The 22,016-nt window shown below is 37.0% G+C and overlaps 1 protein-coding gene across 1 annotated transcript in view; it reads right to left on the reverse strand.

Moving 5' to 3' along the window:
• Positions 1–22,016, reverse strand: part of LOC131586099 (1-phosphatidylinositol 4,5-bisphosphate phosphodiesterase zeta-1-like) — a 49,986-nt gene that overhangs the window by 13,672 nt on the left and 14,298 nt on the right. Inside the window, exons 6-9 of the mRNA XM_058852838.1 lie at positions 20,026–20,181; positions 11,924–12,151; positions 9,629–9,785; positions 7,583–7,699 (exon numbers count right to left, since the gene is read on the reverse strand). Coding sequence (XP_058708821.1) covers positions 7,583–7,699; positions 9,629–9,785; positions 11,924–12,151; positions 20,026–20,181 — 658 coding nt within the window. The remainder of the gene's footprint in view (positions 1–7,582; positions 7,700–9,628; positions 9,786–11,923; positions 12,152–20,025; positions 20,182–22,016) is intronic.

Consider the following 22,016-nt stretch of genomic DNA (forward strand, 5'->3'; position numbering starts at 1 on the left):
CATCTGTGCTAGCTAAAATTGCTCTGCATCATGAACCAACATGCAGCAAGTAGGAATAACTGGAAACCCTGTCTAGAAAAACCTCAAACAAACAAAAAAAGCCTCCAAAACAAAACACAACATGTACTCCTGCTTTGATCTAAGTGTTAATGTAAAGACATGATTTTATGTTAATATACACAGGAATTTTGTTTTACCTTTAACAACAGAAACCAAACTTCAGAGTGTTCATATTGCCCATTGCCCACCATTGCCTTTTTTAAACAGGGTTGGTATTTTCTTGGTATGGTTTTGGCAGCGGTTCAAAATTTTCTCTTTATGACTCAACCCATCATCCAGAAACAGCCCCAAATTTGGTGCTATATGATGCTTGTATATTTTAATGCACTGAATCAAGCTGTGCAGAGGATGCTACAGGAGCTGCAACCCTGTGGCCCCTGGAAGTCTGAACTACAGATAAGCCAGGATCTCTCACTCCTCAGGTGAGTCCTAGGCCACACTTTCAGGATACGTGGGTTTAAAAGTGCAACTGAAATTAGGCACATCGAACAGTCAGCTTCAAATAGCAGCTTCCACATGATGAACCAAATTACATGATTGCACATAATGAGACTATTGCTAAATTTACCAAGCTTTATAGGCGACTAAGCAGGAAAATCTGATGTAACAGCAGCAACAAGCAAACGAGAATACTTTATATTTTATCACATTAGGAAAATTACTTTTGCAACACAAGTGAAGGGCAATGTTATTATGGGTTGATATCTCTAAACATCAGCACTGTGTTTTCACTTAATTTAATTTGACCTTAAGAACAAGTTAAAAAACGCATGGAACAGTAGTTTTAATTTACTTACTGGTTTCTTTGTATTGCAAGTTTTAAGGTGATTAAGCAAATGTGAGATTTTGTGTCATATTCTCTGAGATGCAAACCTCTACTAAAACTGTTTACAGGGCTCATAGCTGCTTGGAGCCTCCCAGGGCACTACTTTATGGTGCATTGATGTACAATTTTTCTTTTTAATCAGGTGCAGTATAGCCCTAACACTTCTTGAGAAATGGCAAGGATCATAAACTAAAAGCTATGCCCAGCAGCTTGAGCTGAGCAATATCTTTCTGCAAACAATCCTGAACTTCTACCCAGTGTTTCATTTTAGCTTTGGTGAATTCAAGAGCAGAACTGTTCAATAATATTCTTTGTACTTTTGTTTTATGAAACAGTATAAATTTAATGCATGTATGAAGAGAGATTTAAACTGACAGTTTATTTTGGAAAGAAACCCAAATGAGCTTGCAATGAAACCATCTGAGCAGTACATACTCTTAATGCATGGTTTTCATGGGGAAGTAAAGGCATCTGAAGTTTAACACTGTGTACGTTAAATTTTCTCCTCAGTCCTTTCATTAAGCACCAGAAGAATTTTAATATTGACATCAAAATCAAAGCAGCACAGCAAAACATGGGCTTGGGGAACAACCTGAGCAAAGCAATTCTTCACTGTGATTCCTGCACCTAAAACAGATTTAACTATTCCTAGAACCATGAGGCTAAATCCCCTTCAGATCAGAGTATTGAATACTCAAATCATCTTGCAAAGTACCAAAGCTGCCATGGCAGTCCCAGTAAGCCCCAGGTGTAAATAACTTCATATGGCAAATTGAGGTTAGGAAATAGACTAGCTCCAAAAAATGAGCCAATCCATAATACACAGAAGAATATTATTTTTGACCCCAAACCTCTGTATCACAAGCAGTTAACTGAAGTCAGTTCCACCACTAATTGCAGAACTAAAGACACTCTAAATATTCATACACAGCACCTTCTATAGGTGCCACCATTCAAGACATAATTGATTTGTGGACTAAAAGCAAAAGCTTTGTAAAACCAAAATGAGAATTGTGACTGTGATTTGAAGGCATTGAGGAAAACTGCACATCTTTTGATCCTGCCTCTCATTAATATTCCCAGTGGGACTTTTAAATTGTAATTTTTTATTTTTTGTTCTTCGCTTCCTGGTTCTATCAGCTACATCACAACCATAAGGTTTAATGCATTTTCCCATTTAAATGGGAAGATTTTAAAATAGATAAGGACACATTTGTCACCATTTTTTCTTGAAATGAGTTACTTAATTGCATTTTATGCCATTTAAAAATGCATCTCAAAATGTATCAATTTTACGCCCTTTCAAAAAAACTCATATTCAGAAAGCACTCACAGTGCCAATGTTCCTATCCCCATGGTTTACCTCACTCATTTGAATCTAAAGAGATGTAATAGATCACACTTCTATCAGCCTTCTTGTCTTGCTCTCAGCTCTTTCCAGTTGTCTGTGCTCTTAAAGTGGGCCACTCACAATGAATGCAACGAAAATCTGTGCCTCAGATATCCCAAATCTGAGCTGAGTTCCACCCAGCCTGGGAAATGCTATTGCAAACAGGAGCGTATCCTAATGCTCTGGAATGTTGCCATTGCTTATGAGATGATCAATGTGATTGGATTTGAAGCCACTGCTTTCATTCCACACCAGCACTCCAAGCTGGGCACAGACTGTCTAGGCTTTCTTCTCACATGCAGGTCACAGCTGCACTCAATCCATCACTGCCCAAATTTACAGAAATATTTCAGAAGTCCAGGAAAGATGGAGCGAGACTATTTACAGGGGCATAACAGGACAGGGGGGAAGAGCTTCAAAGTGAAAGAGAATAAACCTGTGAATAGGTGAGACCCCACACAAACTTTATGAGCAAGGACTTTGGTCTACTAGACCAAAAATAAAGAAAAAAAACTCTTTTTTTTCTACCATAAACAAAATAAAATATATAATGATTGATTTTCCTACAACACAGAGCAAGCTTATATGGACAATATACATTTTGGCATAAAAAGTATCACCTCTCTTCCTGGCAAAAAAAAAAAAAAATCAGTAAAACTGTATTTTTTCTCTTCCCTAACAGACTCCAAATTGTATTAATCTTAATGATAACTTCTGGCTTCATTTTTCACCTGCACATTTTGAAATGGTTGTTTTCACTCTACAGAAGCTTGATTTATGGCTTACAATGTGAGGGATTCTGCCATAGGAAGAGGGACTGCTCCTCTGAGAGCTGAATAAATGCATAACTGCATGACATAACATCCTTAAAATGTGCAGTCAGTCTTTTTTGTATGGTCTTTGGGCCAGTTTAATACTGTGGCTCTAAAGACACTGTCATTAGAAATGTGAAGAATCCAGTCACACAGTTCATAACTGCTGACATTGCTCCTACTTCATTACAAGTGGTCCTACTGGAAAAGAGATGTCAGGTGATTAAGAGTCCTCCATTGTCCAAGTAAATCTGCAAAGGGTTTAAGTAGAGATCCTCTCTTGTGAGATTCTCATGGGAAAAGTACCTAAAGCATTTCTGATCAATTATCAGATCTAAAAATCTAAATTGATTTTTGCTGTCTAATTAATGTGTCAGTCTGAAAGTCACACTTCAGTGTAAGTCTGAGTATTTTTGGTTGTCATTTGACCAATTTTACACCTGAAACATTTCCAAAATAATTTTTAAAATTTACTTAACTTGTGATTCTTGGCAGAAAAGTGAATATTATCAGCTTCCCTCTCCTGTTTTAGTCTGGAGTCACTGACAGGTTTTAGAACAAGATCAGCAACTACTTCAGAAACAATTGTGTTCCTGCAATTTTTTCCCATCTTCCTTTAAAATTTATTAGACTTCACATAAATTATTTACTATTCTATTGGTTGTCTGCAGTGAAGGCAGCTGGAAAAACTGATAAAATGGAATTTCAATGTTTCTTTGCTTTAAAGTGAAATTCCAGTATCTATGACACACACCAAAAACTGCCTAAAAAGAAGCAGAATAGCCCAAGAGCTTTTTCATAAACCTGGCAGTAGAAGCATTTCTGCAGAAGAGACATAAAACCTTCATTCAAAACCACTCCCAGCATTTGGAGCCATTCCAAAGGAAAGTTGAGTGCATTTGGAGAGCTTCAGATGTTGAATCATATTATCCCACCTATCTTGCAGGTGTCTACACCTGAATTAGCTGTACCACTTCACTCTTTGTGAAGACTAAATCAGTGAAATTCAAGGGAAAACATTAAAAAAAAAATTAGTCCTCTAGGTTTCACTTGCTAAGGAGGCATTTCTGGACTATTAAAACCAGTAGAAGAGAGCAATAATATAGTTATTGACACAGAACCCAAGCAGGGTCAGGTTTGAGTCATTTTTATTTCCACAGGTGAGGCATACCAAGATCAAAATTAGTTGGTTTCTTTTCCCTTGGTTGCTTCAGAGGTTAAAATCAGAACTAGTTAGAGAGCTCCTTATCACTCCTCTTTTCATGCATCATTTTTTACCATATTTTGTCATATTATTGCACACAAGACTGAACCACAAAACAGATGTGACAAAATTGCCAAGCTGCATTTCAGTGTCACAGTCCAAAATAAAACCTACAGAAAGTAAAAAACCCATCATACAAGTACAACTTTCACAGCAGCATATAAATTTATGCACACCCCAAAAAGCACATATGAGATATTCTGAAATAAAATTCTCTACCTACAACACCATGGTTTTCTCCTGTAAGTTATGGCATGTTTTGGTCATTCCTGCAGAGTGCTTTGGTACATGTAGAACATTTCCAAATGCCACATTCAAAAGGTTATTTAAGTCTTTTTTTATTATGATTTTCACCAAGGCTTTCTTTCATTTTGGATTTTTGTTGTTTTTTTCAGTCTATATAAAACAACTGATATCAGTTTATTTAAATAAATGTCCTGAATTTTATTTCCCTGCATAAATCTTTCCATTTCATTTTATTTCCTAAATAAAAAGGAGACATGGATACATCAAACCAGTTCTTTCCAGTGCCTCACTGCAGTTGTATGCAGGAGGCATACTAATTTTCACAGACTATGAAAAGTGAGGGTTTTTCTCCATAAGACCTCTTTTTTCCCAAAACCTCCTGTTCTTGTGAGTCTCAGTTTTCAGAGAATGGACAGGGAGTACACAGTGATATCCAAAAGCTATTTTGTGGAAACTCTGTACTTTTTACTGAGCTTTTTAACTTGCCTTCCTCTGGAAATTAGGTTTACACAATTACATGTCTTGTCCTCAGCCCCAAAAAGTCTTGAGCCTGTTGGACCATTTCATCCTGCTTTAGCTGAGTGCCAGGCTGCTCCAAGTTAATATGTTCCAAGCAATTCAGAGAAAATTGCTGGCAAGGTACAGAAGAAAGCACTGTTTTGAGTCAATCACTAAGGGAAGTGAAGGAGTAACTCAGTTCTCATAATTACAAGATGCAGAGGCCTGGAAGGCAGTTTGAACAAAACCTAATATATTTTCTTTGCCCAGCCAGAAAGGTTATGGATGTTAAAGGAATGTAAGCTTGCAGGTGTGGGGAGGAGAAGGGAGTTAAGAAGGGGAATAGGTGGCAAAGAGAAATCCAAGAGTCCTTTGAAGAGTTTCAGGGAATTGCAAAAGGGATCTAGAGGATTCACTTCTGTGCATGGGGTGTAAAGCACAAAGGCAGACAGGAGGGGTGTGTGAATTATACAGACATGGGACAGATATAAAAATCAAAAGTCTGTGTTAAATCAGTGAAAGGACATCAGCAGAAGATTCACTGAGATACCCTCACTTTGGGAGTTGCATTGTGAAGAGCTGCTATATTTCTGCCAAACAGCTATCTAAAGCAGATTAGGGAATTAATAGATCTAACATAGCTTGGAAATAATGTATGTGGAGAATTGTTTTTAATCAGCCTATTCCCATGTGAAAAATAGAGGGGTTTTTAAGTGAAGATGCAAATGAAGTGACCAAGAGGGCAAATCTAACCACTTCCTGCATATTTTTAATTCTTCCAGGAAGGGGCCCAAACCCCCTATGCACCAAAAGTCATATGTTTTGCATATAAATGTTTAGACTGACTTCTCATTAAGGCACACTTTGAGTAAACAGCCAGTGTAGTAATTTTGAAAGATTTTGGCGCTGTCTGTGATCTAACAAATGGCTATCCTTTGCAGAGATAAGTGTGGAGATTCACAGGCTAGAAAGAAAACTAGTAAATTGCAGTATGATAAGACTGGGAGATTAATTCAATTTTAAATTAAGGACCTCTGGCGAGTGCTTTCTCTAAGAATGAAACAAACTTCCTAGTTTTTAATGGCAATGTATAGTTTAGATAGCAATGATAGCACACAGGGAGGGCAGCACCCCAGGTAAATAATCCAGACATGGCACTAAGTGTGGATGAACCACAAGGACACAACATAATCAAACCAATTTCACACAGTATGGTGATGAGAAGATACTTGGATAGTCCAGCACAAGTCCAAATCTGTACTGCAAATAAGCATTTATGAGGACATAGAAGCAAGTCAAATTTATACTAAATAGTAATTTTTGTACTCCTTATGTAGTTATGTAAAATAACAGTCAGGATGGAGAAAGTAACTTGTCACAGAAGATATATGGAGAGCTGAGAAAGGAAACAAGTGGAAAAGGAAGCCTGGAACAAGGGTGACATAAGCTCCAGGGCCCTACAGACAGAATGAAATCTGTGCCTGTCCTTGGATGAGTGTGTATTTCAACATAACAAGGTGAATCCACACCTCTCACCTCTCAAAACCGAGAGCCTAAGGCAAAGTGCCCTGCTCGCCCCACAGTCTCCCTCAGGTGGCCTTGGCAAAGACTCAAAGACAGAATATATACCTGGGTACAAAAACTATTCTGCTCTACTTTACCTAGGGCTGAAGAAAATTTAGCAGGCAGACATAGAAATATGTTCTGGAACTGAGAATCTTTTAAACTGAAGAATAAACACGTGAAGGTAAGATTGTCTCTAAAGCCATTAAAAAGGACAAAATGCTTACAGGTGAGAGGTTTTCCAAAGCCTGCTGGGTACAGAAGTCATGCCATGCTTATTTTGAAAAAATTCAAATAAATAACTTTCAATGAAGAAGCAGAAGTTACCACTTTTTTTGTTGCCCAGGAAACGAATATGTTTTGTACTGGAAATTAAAATTCTACATCTGAATAAAGACTGGAGACTCCCAGCAGCTCCCAGCTGTCTCTGGATGTTGTGCTGACCAGGAATGTTTGAGTGCTGCCTTGTGTAGCATATCCTGTTCTGGGAATTTTTGGCACTACTATCAATTGTTGTGCTCACATCTGCACCTAAGCAAGTCACAGAGTGCCACTGAAAACCCACAGACCCTTCAGAAGAAACTTGCATTGCTGAGTAATGGCAACTTAAAAATGCTGAGTTTGTTATTAGTGATTTTCTTAATATCCAATTCAAAGAGGTAGTTTAAAGAGATTAATAAAATAGAATAAATGGAAAATCTGGCATAGGAAACAGCTATTTAACACAAAGTGATATTTACAATTACTAGTGAGAAAAAACTGGTGGAATATGTGGGTTGAAGGAAAATTTTATATAACAAAAAATTAAAATAATGCCACTGGGGGAACATACGTAACCTACATAACACCAGAATACTATAGGAAGCAAGAAACTCCTTTATCTGTAAAGCCTAGAATGCAATAGTTTCTGCAAGGATACATACCCATCTGACACCCCACATTCCAGAACTCCTGAGGATTATAATTTGACGAGCTCATTCTTGTTCCCCTGGGGTAAATTCTTGTAATAAATCTTGTAGTATGTGAAATAAACTCTTTAGCTGATAAACAGAAGGATAAAATCTTGGTAAGAAAACCTTTGTTATTAAAGAAATACTATTTGAACAAATAATAAAAATACAGTAATTTGATCCAGCAATTTTTTTACACAATATTATGCCAATTTATTCTATTTTAACATCATTTTATTTTGAAATTTATTCATTTGTTCATTTAATAATTAATTTTTAAACCTTAATATTTTGTGTGTATTTGAATCTGACAGTATTTCTGTATAAAGAAATATATATTCTTTTGTAAGAAGTTCATTATCCAAAAACCATCCCTTCACTGAAATATTCTGTTTCTTCACCTTTTTGCAGGGTAAGCTTATGATTTCTACACTAAAGCCCACTGTATTCTCATGGGAAACGAGACACAGGAAACTGCACAAAAGTTTCCCCCTTCTATAATAGCTCAAAATGAAAAAAAAAAGGGGAAAAATTCATCTTTAGATGATCTTGGCTTGTTTGTTGTTTGGAGGTTTAAATAAAATGGCTAAATAATATTAAGACCAGAGAAGAGCACATTTTCAAAAGCCACTGAAATTCTTGTTATGTAAGCCTCAGAAGATAACTATCATGTACATTGTTTTTCCTTCTGCTGGCAGTGTTCCCTCCTTTCTCATATGTAAGCATTGACTGCAGGGATGTGGGAAACTTCAGATGACTTCTATCTGCACGATTCCTTTTTAGTGATTAAACAAAAATCTACATTTCCAGGGTCATCTCTCTGATCTCCATTTTCCTCTCACCTCATTTTTTGTTTGTTTAGCGGTTTTGTTTGGTAGAGTTTGGTTTGCTTTGTTGTTTGGGGGTGGTTTTATTGAGGGGGAGGAGAGGTTCTAGAACTATTTTTATATCTCCTAGAGTGCTGGAGAAACCAAAGAGAGGACTCAGTGGCTGGAAAATCCTACTTTGTGACACTGTTCAGCATCATTCACCTCGCCAGCTGTTGCCCTGAAAACTAAAACCTTCTGATAATGTTTTCATAGTTTTAGTTACTTTCCCATGGAAGTTCTATAAACAGAAGTTGTTTATCACATTCCTTCTAAGAAACATCTTTTGATGGACGTTTCACACGACCAGTGTGCTTGGGAAGGTGTAACTTAGTTATCCAATCCCTGGTCATTGTTGAGAATCTATAAATACTGGAGTCAGAAAATAAAGTTCCTTCCTTCCTGTTCTACCACTGGAAAGTGTTCATGTGAATCATTTTGTGTCCTTTAGCAACAGCCAGCCACTGAATCACCTCCACAAAGTGAGTGGGCATGTGGCAGCCTTCATTGTCATTGTCACTGTCATGCTCGGTGATCTCTGCTTTTAACGCTCCCTCGGGGCTCTCTGCAGGCAGCTGGAGCTCAAACAGCAGAGGCTGCACCAAATGGAGCTGCTCCAGCCCAGAATGGTTTGGATAATTCAGTTTGGCTGGGATGGAAGGTCTGCTCCAGTGGAGCAAGCTGCCTGCTCTGGGGTTTATCCATCCCATTAATGAGGACTCTCTTATCTGCACTTGTCACCAAAGCCAGGCGACTGCCGAGCCAACTCCGCTCAGTTCTCAGCCCAGACATGGGGGTGGGGAGGGAGGTGGTGAAATTTATTCCACGCTTTTTCAAGTGCTGACTGCAATTCCTAAATTACTTGATGCAGAAAACAATGAATCGAAAGGCAGACGTACATTTTGTAGACTGTGTTAATATTTGTTCTTATAAAAATACACGGAATTAAAGCAAAGTTGAATTCCAGTTTTCCTCCCAAAGCCAACAGAAATAAAAATATTATGCAAAGGACATATCTAAAACAGTGTTATACAAAGAACCAAATAAAATCAGACAGCAGGTGTTTCATGAAATTTTAACCCTTCAATGCCTAAGCAGTGAAGCAATCATAGCACCAATGTAACTTTTAACTGATTGACTCAAAAGAAATTACCTGAAGATCTTAAAAGTTTTTGTGCTGCACTCTCTTCAATTGAATTATTTTCATAACACTGCTGATGCTGCAGGGACTGCTCAAAGCTCACAAACTTCTGAGATTTGGTATAAACCACGAGGTCTGACAATGCAAGGGCAATCTTTCCCTTTCTCACCTAAACATCATCAGATGAATAATGGAATTTAAAAAGTCACAATGATGAGTATTTCATTATTATTAATATTAATAATTCAGAGAAACAATCATTTTGGATGCATAAAGCATGAAAAAACATGTCACAGTTAATGAATCTAATAAATATGACCTTTAATAGTGAGATCTGATCTGCTGAGAGAAAATTGAGGTTATTGTGCCCACGTTTATCACAGCAATCATAGGGTGAGTGGAGAGATCCTTCCTAGCAGAATGTTCTTCTCGATAGCTTTACAGTTTTCCTGCTCCTAAGAGTGGTTTGCAAATAACATTATTTTTCATGGCTTTTAACATTGTTCCTTAAAAATATACCTCCAACTTTCTATTCATAAATATATAAAGTACTAGAAAAGACCAACAGAATAAACTCATCTATAAAATGTAGAATAACAGGAAAATATTACATTGCGCCAAGAAAATTAATCAAAGGCCTATTCCTTTAAGCATTGCCCTGAAGTTAGGAAAACTCTTTTCTTCTTGATTAAGGTTGAAAGTTCTCTCACCAAAATCTTAATTTAGTCTTGCTCAATTACCAAAATAAGCCAAAGTGACTGAAATTTTACCAGGATCTTCTCTCTTACAGAGAAGCACTGTGTGACCACTTCATTTTCCTCAGCATAACTTCTGAGCTAATTGGGGGCAGTAGCCAGCAGAGAGCTGCTGATGCTAATCATGTTTACATTCCATTAAAGCTTTTGAAGGCAAATTCTCATCCCACAAAATAATAGAGATTGCCTGCTCATGGCTCTTAAACTATGCAACGTTCAAGTGCATTAATTATTCTGGGGCTATGTCCCATGAGGACACCAGGAGTCTACTGCCATGGAAATCCTGAAAAATACAACTCTGGAGGCAGGCAAAGCCAGCAGCATCACTGGGGTATCTTGGCTGTGGATTCAAATGCTCTCCCACCCTCCCATAAAGCAATACAGTGGGACATCAAGGCAAATATTCCAACAGAGTGGGACCCTGGAAACCACTTTCTCTTCTGCCTGGGAAACATGAGCAGATCCTTTGTGTTGCTGCTGTTTAAGAGTCTGTGGAATTCATTCTAGTCCGTTACATGGTCCTACAAATATTCTTGAAACCTATTGTCTAGAGAGCTGGTCCTTCCTGGTCAGAGTCCATCCTTCCTCAGAATTTTTTCTTACTATTTCTCCATGTCAGTTGGAATGAGAAAGAAGAAAAAAACTTTCAAATCATATAAAAAAAAAGAGACACTGCTTCTCAGCGAGAGTGCTGGGCTCTGAGGAGCACTGCTGGTTTAGCCACATTCAGGCAATCAGAGCATGATGTGCAAGAGTGACTGGGTACACCAGGTGCTGCCTGACATCCTAAAAAAGCTGAACAAGGCAGTTTCAACCTTGATGAAGCAACAGATTTTCCGTGGTAGAGAATTATAGTTGGTTAAAAAAACTAAGTTCAACTTGACTTTCAAACACCAAATTTTTACACTTTTTTCAGAAATAAAGTTAAGTCTCTGCATGATAAATCTAAAAACACCTCTTCAGCTCCAGGTGCTGAAAAATGTTCCAGCACAACCAGGAATGTGCACCTAATTTAATGCAAAAAAATCCAGAACAGAAGAAAATAGGAGACTTTATCTATCTTAAAAATAGACTGGAAGACCTGGGGAAGAAATGGTTAACTCTGCCTGTTGTCATCAGGTACTGCTGTAAGTGTTCTCTATACATAGTTCCAGGAGAGCCATGGCACCAACAAAACACATCTTAAATCTACTGTGGGACCGAGAGCCTGGGACAAGCACAAGTTTTGAGAGAGGAAAATGCTGAAGTTCAAGATGGGAGCACAGGAAGGGGTTGATTTTTAGTTGGGTACTAAAATGTGGTCCAGTCTGACTTTTCTTATAAGAGCAGGAAAACTCTGAAACCTCGAGCTAAAAAATGTAATTTCCAAATGCACTGATCTTAGTAATTTTAAAGTTTTCTCTTTAAATTTTAAATTAAATTTAAAATATAAATTATTTTAAAATTACTTATTTATAACAACTTTTCAGTTTAGTCTCTATTTTAAGATAATCGAGTTTCTTTAAAAAAAAAAATCTGTGTGTTCTCTATATTCAATTGCAGCAAAAGTTACCTTTGGTTTTTTTTGAGGTGGGAGAGAAGGTCTATGATTTCTTCTTCTTCTGGTGGGACTCCTTGATGGCTGAAGAGGTAACGTGTCATCTGCGTCGTCATCCTCAGACTCAGATTCAGAGTCACTCAGTTCCTCTATCTCACCACCATATTCAGCATCCATCCTGAGCAGACCTTCCTCATTTGTTCCAACTTTTTTATCTTTTATCAGAACTTTGAATTTTAATGCCTATAGAAAAGAGGTTGAACAATAGTAACTAGAATTACTTAGGTTTCCATCTCTTGGTGTTATTTAACCAATCTTCAAAGTTGTTTATTAAATATAATGATGTGAGGTTGCAAAATGAATTAAAATAGAGTGAGGCAGAAGCCAAAGCCAAAGAAACCAAACAGAATCTGGGGATCAATGTACACAACAGAATGAGCCTATCTAACACCATGACAGGAAAAAAGGCTCTCTGCCACAGGAACCCAGATGCTGAAACTATGAAAAGATAAAAGTAGAAAGCTAAGTAAGAGCCAAAAGTGATAGCCAGGCAAGACATAGAAGGTATATTTTTTTACTTATTTTTTTACTTCTATTTTAAGCCTAAATGTACTTCTATGTGTATATACACACTTAAAGATGTGTCTGCTATTCATTTGGAATGTTTTCATCTATCACTAAGCCTGCAGGAAATTTGTTATTTGATTAATGCCTTTGTGCATATCTCTCTGGTGTACCAAATGAAAACTTTTGTTTATAACTTGTGTTATTTTACAGTAGAACCTTATGCTGGTCTTACCCGGCCAGGGAAACAAAAGTTTGGTGATTTTGCCTAAGCAGTTTCTCTATTTTTAAATAGACGTGTATCAACCTCCATAATATGTAATGTAAAGGGAGAAAAACATCATTGAATTATATTGATTCTAACAGCATGGCTTTCATCTATGGAACAGAATCCTATGAGTATATATTTCACTTCAATTTACAAAACTATATTAATAGTAAAGCTTCTATTATGCAGCAGTACATCTGTACACAGGAGCTGTCAGGGAGTAACAGGACTTACTGTCACTCTTGAATAAAGTGATCCACAAAAATGTTCTTTGAATTTCCTATGCTCTAGTGGAAAGGAAGATTACACTACTGGGAGTGTGGCGGGAAGAGGGAACAAAAAAATTCACAATAAATGAAAGGTAACTGAAATGCTGTGTTTTAAGGTATCCACGAAGTAAATATGAAAGGTATGGATAACAGAAATATATAAAGCCAAAGTTTTTTAGTAGAAACCAGAGCCATAGGCAAGGATAGAGACATTCCATTTATTTCCATTGCAAGCTCCATTGCTCATAATCCCCCTATCGCTTCAGATCTCGTGTTGGTAGTTTGCCAGGGTGCCAGTGGAATGAGACATCCTATGCCCAATATCTATCAATGCCATGCTGCTGGAAGGTTTGATTAGTCTCTCTGCACTGGTGACTCAGGATAAGGATGCCCTTTAACATTGCCTTCATTTCTTATTAATGCACTCTTTTTTTTATTTTTCTCTGGTATTTTTAGAAGAGTTTTAATATGATTAATGCTACTCATGTTTTTTAAGAGTTCTGAATTTTGCTTTGCATGTTCACATTTCCCAGTATCTAAAAGCAATTCTATCCACTTTTGATCTTGTATTTTGTTATTCATGGGAAGACTTCATTCTACAAATAAAAAAAAAATAAAATAAAATAAAAAAAGACCTGGTATACAAGGGAAGAAAAAACTATCTATGGTTACATTACTGCCTCCTATATGCAAACATAACTTTAAGTAAAAAAAGACAATAGTGTGTGTGTGTAATGATATAAAAATGGGTCATGGTGTCAATCAGTCTCTAAAATTCTGTTTGCGAGCTGTTAGCAAAAACATAAACATCCTGAGGTAGGAGAAGTTTTTTAAGGTTTGCTTTGTTTTCTACAAAGATAACATTCTAAAATCATGGTTCTTTTCAGAAACAGTTACAAAAATACTCCAGAGAATTTGCTATTTTTTGGCCAGAAGCAAATGACAATAATAGTTACCCCCAATCACTGAAAGTGAAACACAGAGTGAAAAAATGGCATAGGCTTTTGTCTGAACTTCACACATCTTCAAAAAAACTTATAACAAATATATGGTTACAAATTCAGTGACTGTGTGAAATCTGAGTTCTTTAATTGGTAATCAGCACTGCTAAGCATGTGACACCTTCTTCTCTACATGTCCAGGTCTTCTAAGAGAGCTGAAAAGCCTTTTAATGAGCTGAAAGTCTGAGCATTCACTATAACTTCTCCTTTCTAGTTTTATTATGAAAGGCAAAATATGTTAAAAATACATTTGCTGTTTACTTCTATAAAAACTGCAAGCATACTAAAAAATTCAAATATGTAAAACATCATAGGACCTCCCTAGAGCATAGTGGGACTTCAAGACTGGCATAAGCAAAAACCTCGAAGTGCAATCAACTGGAACAAATATTTACATAATTAAATGAACAAAACCTTTTTCTTGTGCATTCTGGTTAATGGGATGTATAACACAAATCAGCTGAAGTAATGCCAAGTTTCCAAGATAAAAATCACAAGCACTTTGGATCGGGCAAACCCACCTATTGATGACTACAATTAATGTGAAAATTCAGTGCCCAGAAATGTAAGGAACAAACCCTGGATTTGAGACAGAAGTATTAAAGACAGAATAGCTTCTCCTGTTTAAATTGAGCTTGTTGTTCTCCCTTCTTCTCTCCTGACCAGCTGTAGGTGCTCAGTTAGAGGAATATCAAGCCTTGAAAATCTTGCTAAGTAACAAAGTTAAAATCTCTTCTGAGTTTTACATAATATTCTATTTCAAGAATTATACTGCTGCCTTAAATACTGATATAGGGTTAAGATACAACACCTCCTGTGAAGTCTGACACAGGGAAAGGTTTTGAGACAATGACAAGATTTGTTAAGTACAACTGTTAAAAAAACCCAACACCAGCTATCTTTAACGAATCACACTTAGTGAAGTGTGAATGGATGTCTTTGTGGCAGCCTTATAAATCGCAGTTATCATCTACAGATACTTTATATCAATACTGTATACTTATTATACAGATATTTTTAATCAATACCACCAGCAAGGTCTGAGCTCTAGGCAAACAAATATTAATTATATCAGGAGCAGCATTTTAGCTACCTCATAGCAAGTTTTCCTACAACACATTTACCCAGTGAGAAGCACCCTACCCTGAAAATTCCATTTCTGTGTTGTGCTCTGTAGTAGACTTCAGGTAAGTCTACTTACCTTAAGTCTACTTAAGGATAAATAGCTGTGCTATAGCTGAAACTATATTCTACATGGGCAACTAAATCTCTGGATGCATTGGAAATAAGTCCAGATGATTGCAGAGAAAGATGGTTACAGGTTGGCTCAGAGTCTTCATTGCACAGATTCCTTACCAAAGTTCAATGGTCCAAGAAGATGCCTTACCAAACAAACCACATGATTTTTATACACCAAATAAGCCATTGACCCAAGACCTACCTGGGTAATGATATAAAATATGGCAATGTCTTGTTTTTAGTTACCTCCTGAAGTCGCTTTACAATGCAAAGAAGCTATTAACAGATAATGACTGTCACATGTTTACCACATTTCTGGGAAAATCATGTTCCCTCAAGAGTGCAATGCCTAAAAATAGTGAAGGAATTAGATGAGTCTTCTGTATGTACTCACTACAGCCTAGAGATTCCAGATATTTTATGAGAAACAGTATGGATTTTTTTATTATTATTTTTGAGGTCATCACCAAGACATACCACATTCTCTTTTTTTTTTTTTCATATTTTTTGTAAAGAATAGATGCCATAGACTGATCGAAAGGCATAAGAGTGACTAGAAACATTTTGACTTGCTAAGAAACAAAAGTATTTCTGATGCAAAGACTTGGTCAAGACATTTGCATATGTGAATGTGTTGGTCAAAATAAATAGGAATTAATCTCATAAATGAAGCAACAGAATTAGATGTGCTTAATCTTGAATTTCTCACTGAAAACACTCACTGTGTAGAGAAAGCTCTCCTTTTTATACTGAGTAGATAAAGGTGAAGAAAAGTGTGAAGGATGAGTCCTGGCTTATGGAGTTAGCTGGTTTTCCCCATAATAGCAGAATTTAAAATATCCATAGCCCATGAAGTTGTACTGGAGACCTTCTATTGATCTTTCTCAAGGATCTCATTAAACAGATCCTTTTATTTGGACACCACAGGTTTAACAACCATAGGGAAGCCTTGGCAATCCTGGCCAGAAATGCTTCTGAGACATCACAATGCAGTAATTGATCTTGCAGCTGTGTGGTAAACATTAAAGAGAACTTGTAAAATCACAGTAGTTGCCACTTCACTTTCAGTTAATCACACAGCAATATCTCATTCCAGCTTTGTGACAGGAAACCTGCAAATAATAAAAGATTCCTAACTATCTGATATATCTATCCTGTCAGCAGTGTAAGGCAGTTCAATGCTCTACAATGCAAAATAATTGAGGAACAAACTTTCATCAAAGCATCAATGTGCTTACATTCTTTTCTGTGTTATATTGGATGCCCACATGCTCCTTTCAATTGCTGTCAGATCTCTTGAGAGGAAGAACACAGCAGGGTAAGTAAAACCTTATCTCTTCTAGCATCCTGATATTTTCTAAGTTCATCTACAAATTGCTGCATAAGGCACTTCATTCCTTCACTTTCTATCAGCACATCACCACGAGTGCTGGTACAACCAGCAGAGATGTCTGGCGCCCGTCACTGATGTCAAATCTAATTTAATGCAGGACCTGACTCAAAGGACCTGTTATTCCAGTGAAGATTAGAGGGAGTTCATGAAGTCTCTTTAGAAGCACCATGATGGCCAAGACTGGGAGCAGAGAATTGTATCAGGTCTGTCGCTTTGGGTGGCAAAACATCTTCTTGGGAAAGAGATGGGACAGGTGAAGCTTAAAAGCAGCCTCAGTTTCTCATGGGATAAAGTTTGTGGGAAAGAAAGAAGTAGTGCAAAAGTCTTCTCCTTCCTCCATATGTAGAGGAGGAATTGTGTGCTGAGATGCCACAGGATACAGGAATTGCAGGGAATTAATAATATCAATATAGTCAGATGGAAGTGTGAATATATGACTGAAGGCAAAGAATTAAAAAACCTTTAGTCCTGAAATTTTCTGGGGTTTGTTTTTCAGATGAAGCAAGTGTTGGGAAAAGCAGAGAGAGGAAGTGTTCAGTGATCCTCCGCTTTTATTTCCTGCGCCTCCATGTGATTTTCACTTAGAATTACAATGGTAGGAGACATCATTGCAAGGTGGTCCAAGGAACCACCTAAGAGTGGGCGTGTTCCTCATTTTAACCTCCTTCCACACACACACAATCATCTCAGTTGACAAAGGTATAGTTCAAGACCTACTTAAAGAAAGAAGTAGAAGATTGACCATATAAAAGAAAATTATTTCAATGGAAGCCTCCAAAACTCCAAAACCTAAAAGGAACCTGTAATTGTCTAATGTTTCTTTGAAGTGTTTGGAGAAACTATGTGATTTCCCACTTCATGTACACACAAAATAACCATTCAATTCTGATCTTGAAGAACACTGAGGTGGCTTTTTCCCTTTTCTTGCTAATGCTCCATCTTGAAAAAAGTGGACCAACAACTTATATAGGTGACAGCTTTTTTCTTTTTCACACTAACTGAGGATCCTTCCAACAAAGAGCATTTCAAATTCATCATTTGTGGTTCTGTAACATCTCTTTTGCACAGCTTGAGTAAAGCAGTCTGAAGACTAAATTCAGAATTTGGTTTTCTCAAATGACAATGAATTTACCCAGGCCTTGAAAATGCACAAGGTCCCAAGCTTTAAAGATGTGATGTCACTAAACTCCTTTTTTGGCTCTTCAAAAAGATGCCAGCCAAAGTCAAGCTTATAACTGAATTTACAAATTCAGTCATAGCTACATATTTCCATTGCTAAGTAAAGTCCTACTGACTTTTCTTACATGCATGATCAGAAAACCTAGGAGAAACAGAGAAGATCCTCATTTGTGTTCATTCTCAAGATAATAATTTTCTGAATTAAAACTTTTGTAATCAGGTGACGACAGTGGCGTTATTTAGGTAATCCTTACACCTTGCACAGATGGGAAATATGTCTCACAATACTTTAATATGTTAAAAGCTCAGGAGAATTAATCTCAGCTGACAGCATTTCCATACACAGACCCAGCAATCCATTTTCAGGCAAAACTCTACAGAGCTGACTCATGAAAACTCTAAGCTGTGGAAATATGAAGTATGAACTCCCTGTATCACAGTAACCATATGCTAAGGGACATATATCATAGAAATTAATATTTTTAAGTGTGTGATTCAGTGATTCCATTTCACTGATTTTGTGCTTGCTTCAGAGGACATATGATCCTTGCACATCTCCTACACTGAATCCAGCTGTGATTTGAGAAGCTTTACAACAAGCCCTCCTGTTTGATAGAGTTTAGATTTTTTCCTAATTGAAAAAACAGTTTTCAAGGCTTCAAAATTATGTTGGAAACCATGATGCAAAAAAATATATTGCTACAATAAGAAAAAAAAAGGGTGGAGAAACGTGAACATTAAATATTACAACATTGTTATGGAAATATAAGAGTGCGGTAATACTTCAGCACATCTTCTTGCACAGATCACTTCAAAAATATTTTTCCTTGAGAAATCCTTAAAAAATTATTTTAAACACCTTTTGTGTGTTGTTTTTCCTTATGACAGTGCTTCCTTCCCACATTTTCATTTGCATTTTTTTAGCTACTGTAAAAACACAAGGAATAAAATATGGCTATACTGGCAACAGCGAGAAGCTGAAATAAGTATTTTGTATGTGTGCACGTATTTGTGCTACAAAAGACTTGAAAAAAGTTTTTGTCCTTGAAAGAAAATTATGTGCAAAGACTGGAACAAAGGAAATGTATTTGTTTTAGTTTGCAATAAAATTTTCAACACCCATCTAATTGCCTTTTCTGACTTCATGTCCCAGGGGTCTCGGGCCATCCGCTGAGAAACGCTGTCTGAGGGAGAAACACACTGAGAAAGAGAATGGCTTTGCAGTAGCAGAGGACCAAAAAAAACCTCCATCATCACTGTTATTGACAAAAAATGTAGGCTCAGGTTTCCATTTCAATAACATGTTTAAATTTCAGGAATTTCCTTCAATTTAAGCAACAAAAAAATAAATCAGCAGATAACAGATATATTTTCATGTGTTTTTTTGGTGCAGTTTAAATATTTTTAAATTTTAAATTTTAAATACTACCTGAAGTCTATTTCTGACACCAGATGTGATCCATAAATTCAGTCCAAGAGGACTGAAAAAAAAAAATAATGAAGAACTCTGTCGCTGCCCGCTCGGCCCCTTTTGCCTCGGCTAGCTGTGGCCGATGTCAGCGGCAGGAGTGGGGAACCAGGCAAGCACTGCGAGGCTCAACCTGGAACCTCCAGAGCTCCTCTGCGCTCTGGCGTTGTGGCTCACAGGGCGACACGGGTTGTGGCGAAGGGAGAAAGAGTGCTCAGGCTCTCCCGATTTCCCAGGAACAAGTTTATTCCAACAGGTGCAGGGCTGGGATCACAGGGGAGAGGTCTGAGCCGAGACCCTGGGCACCCCCATGCGCCAGGTTTTAAGGACCGTGGGCGGCTCGTATGGTGACCAATGGGACAACAGCAACAGAGGGGTTATGGGTGGGGATTACAATATGCAGGACCAGTGGTAAGGACCCGGGGGAGGGAAAGCAACTGTACAATCAATGGGGCGTCGAGGAAGGGATGATAGGCAAGGAAAGAACTGGAACAAAAGGTGGGGGTTCACATAGATTGATAGGGCTTAGGGGCAGGATTGGGGTGATGGATGGGGAACAATCTGGAAAAATGGGAAGGGTTTACAACGATGGGCAACTGGGGACAAACCATTCTTTATGACAGGGGAGCAACTGGGGTAAACCACCTCTGAACTTAATAAAACCAAGCAAATGGGCGGCAACAGAACTCCACCATTTTTTTCATTTCTTTCATAGAGAAAAATGAAAAGTTATTACCTCAGGAGAAGGCAGTTCAGTCATATCTACTGCACCACCAATTGGTGTAGTGAGAAGTTTGTCACCTAGAATACTTTTCAAGCAGTCTGCCATTACTTCCTGCTGTTCAGGGCTGCAGTGGTTCTCCAGAGACAGTATAACTGGATAGGCAGATAACTGGAAATATAATTTTAGGATTTTATTATTAATAAATAAAAATATGAATAATTGCTTTTCCAAAATATCTTACAAAAGTCCCCTTGGCCATCTGTATTTACATTCATTTTCAAAAACTTCAGAATATAGATCACTTGTTCCAGGTTAGTAACACAATAAAACAGGTAACATTTGTGGAAAAAAGAAAGCACGATTGAAGAAGAAAAAAGAAATGCACCTTCAGAAAGTTAAAACAGAGCTAGACATATATGAAAAAAGGACTGCTTTGTTTTGGTTTTAAAAGCTAAAATCAGATTCTAAAATTAAAATTGAAAGCATAAATCAGAATTAAATGTCTTTTGCTTTAGTTTATGACAGATTTTTTGACTACTTTTCAAATAGTCTATCAAGACTCTGATAGTCTCCCCAAAGCTTGTTCAGAAATGATTTCCTTTACATGAACAAGCTATGGATATTTTTTATTTTTGATAATACCACAAACTTTTCTAGGGACAGTATACACTTTTCTCATCACACTACTCAAGCAAGGGTAATTGAGTAAAAATTAAAGCTAAAAGGTGAAAAAGAGAAAATTAGTAAAAATTAGAGAAGAACTCAAAAGAAATGCATCCATCTAGACTTATAAGTAAATCTCATAAGTTGCCAATAATACTGGTGGATACCAAAAATATAGTCTGAATGAAATCTTTGCTCAGGCAGAGCCTAAATTGTCAATAAGGAAAACACCATTTTATGTTTTTCCTGTCTTTACATTTGTCTCCTGAGCACTTGCTATTGACTTTTAAGAGAAGAAAAGCTCAGCCTGCATGGACAGCTGGTACCAACCATGACCTGTTGTGATTTTATCATCTCATTGGCACTTGGGCTTGAGAACTGAAGTTTGAATTAGAGTTAAGCACAATATGCTGTGTGTTAGCAAGAAGAGGAAAGTTTTATCCAGTGGGTTTTGAAAAACAGTGGAATAAAATCATGTTTTTAATTTCACTTTTAAAATCAGAGATTAATTAAGTTTTATATAGAAAACAGAAAAAAAACACAGCTTTGATTAACACTGAGAAGGCTATAAATACATATGCATGAAAATCCACATAAATTTATGATCGTGGATGTATATATTCACACACATAATGCTGGCCTGATTCTGAGATTTATCTTAATTGTCATTCAGCACTTCCTTTGAGCAGGAGTTTCACCAGAAGCTTATACAAAAGCCTGAGACGGTGCAAAAACTCTCCAGATTTCAGTGTTTTTCTAGAGATAGGTAAAAGGAACTTTGCTCTGATGGGTCACCTGACCAAAAAACATCAGTAGCTGCTAACATTTATCAGTGTCAACATTCAAAATCAAAAGAGAGGAAATGGAAAACACAGTCTCAAACTCATCTATTATCTAATATTTTTGTCTATTTTATAAATTCACACAGAGGATACAAGACAGACTCATAGCAGCAGAAGAGTAAGTGACAAAAAAACCTTTAAGGGATATAAAGAAGGAGGAAAACATCAGAAAAAATCTGAACTAGGTCTTCAATATAGATTCAGTCCTTGTTTAAATTATGTCAGGTGAGAATTCCACCTAACAAGCTGAGTGAGATCACCTGAATCCTTTGCACTAAGTTTGGTTTATATTCATTATCAGGAAAAATGATTATGATTCCTTTAAAAAGATTTTAAAATACTTTAAGAACAAATAGCACAATTGCTCTGCAATTAATTTTTAAAATACCCATTGCCACAGTCTCTGTTGCATTTTTTTTTACCCTGGAGAATTTACAAGAGCCATGTCCCCACTTAGTTAAAGCCACCATCCCATTCTAACCAACTCATGTATACACA

This window comes from Poecile atricapillus, chromosome 18 (genome assembly GCF_030490865.1).
Source record: "Poecile atricapillus isolate bPoeAtr1 chromosome 18, bPoeAtr1.hap1, whole genome shotgun sequence".
NCBI classification, from domain to species: Eukaryota; Metazoa; Chordata; class Aves; order Passeriformes; family Paridae; genus Poecile; species Poecile atricapillus.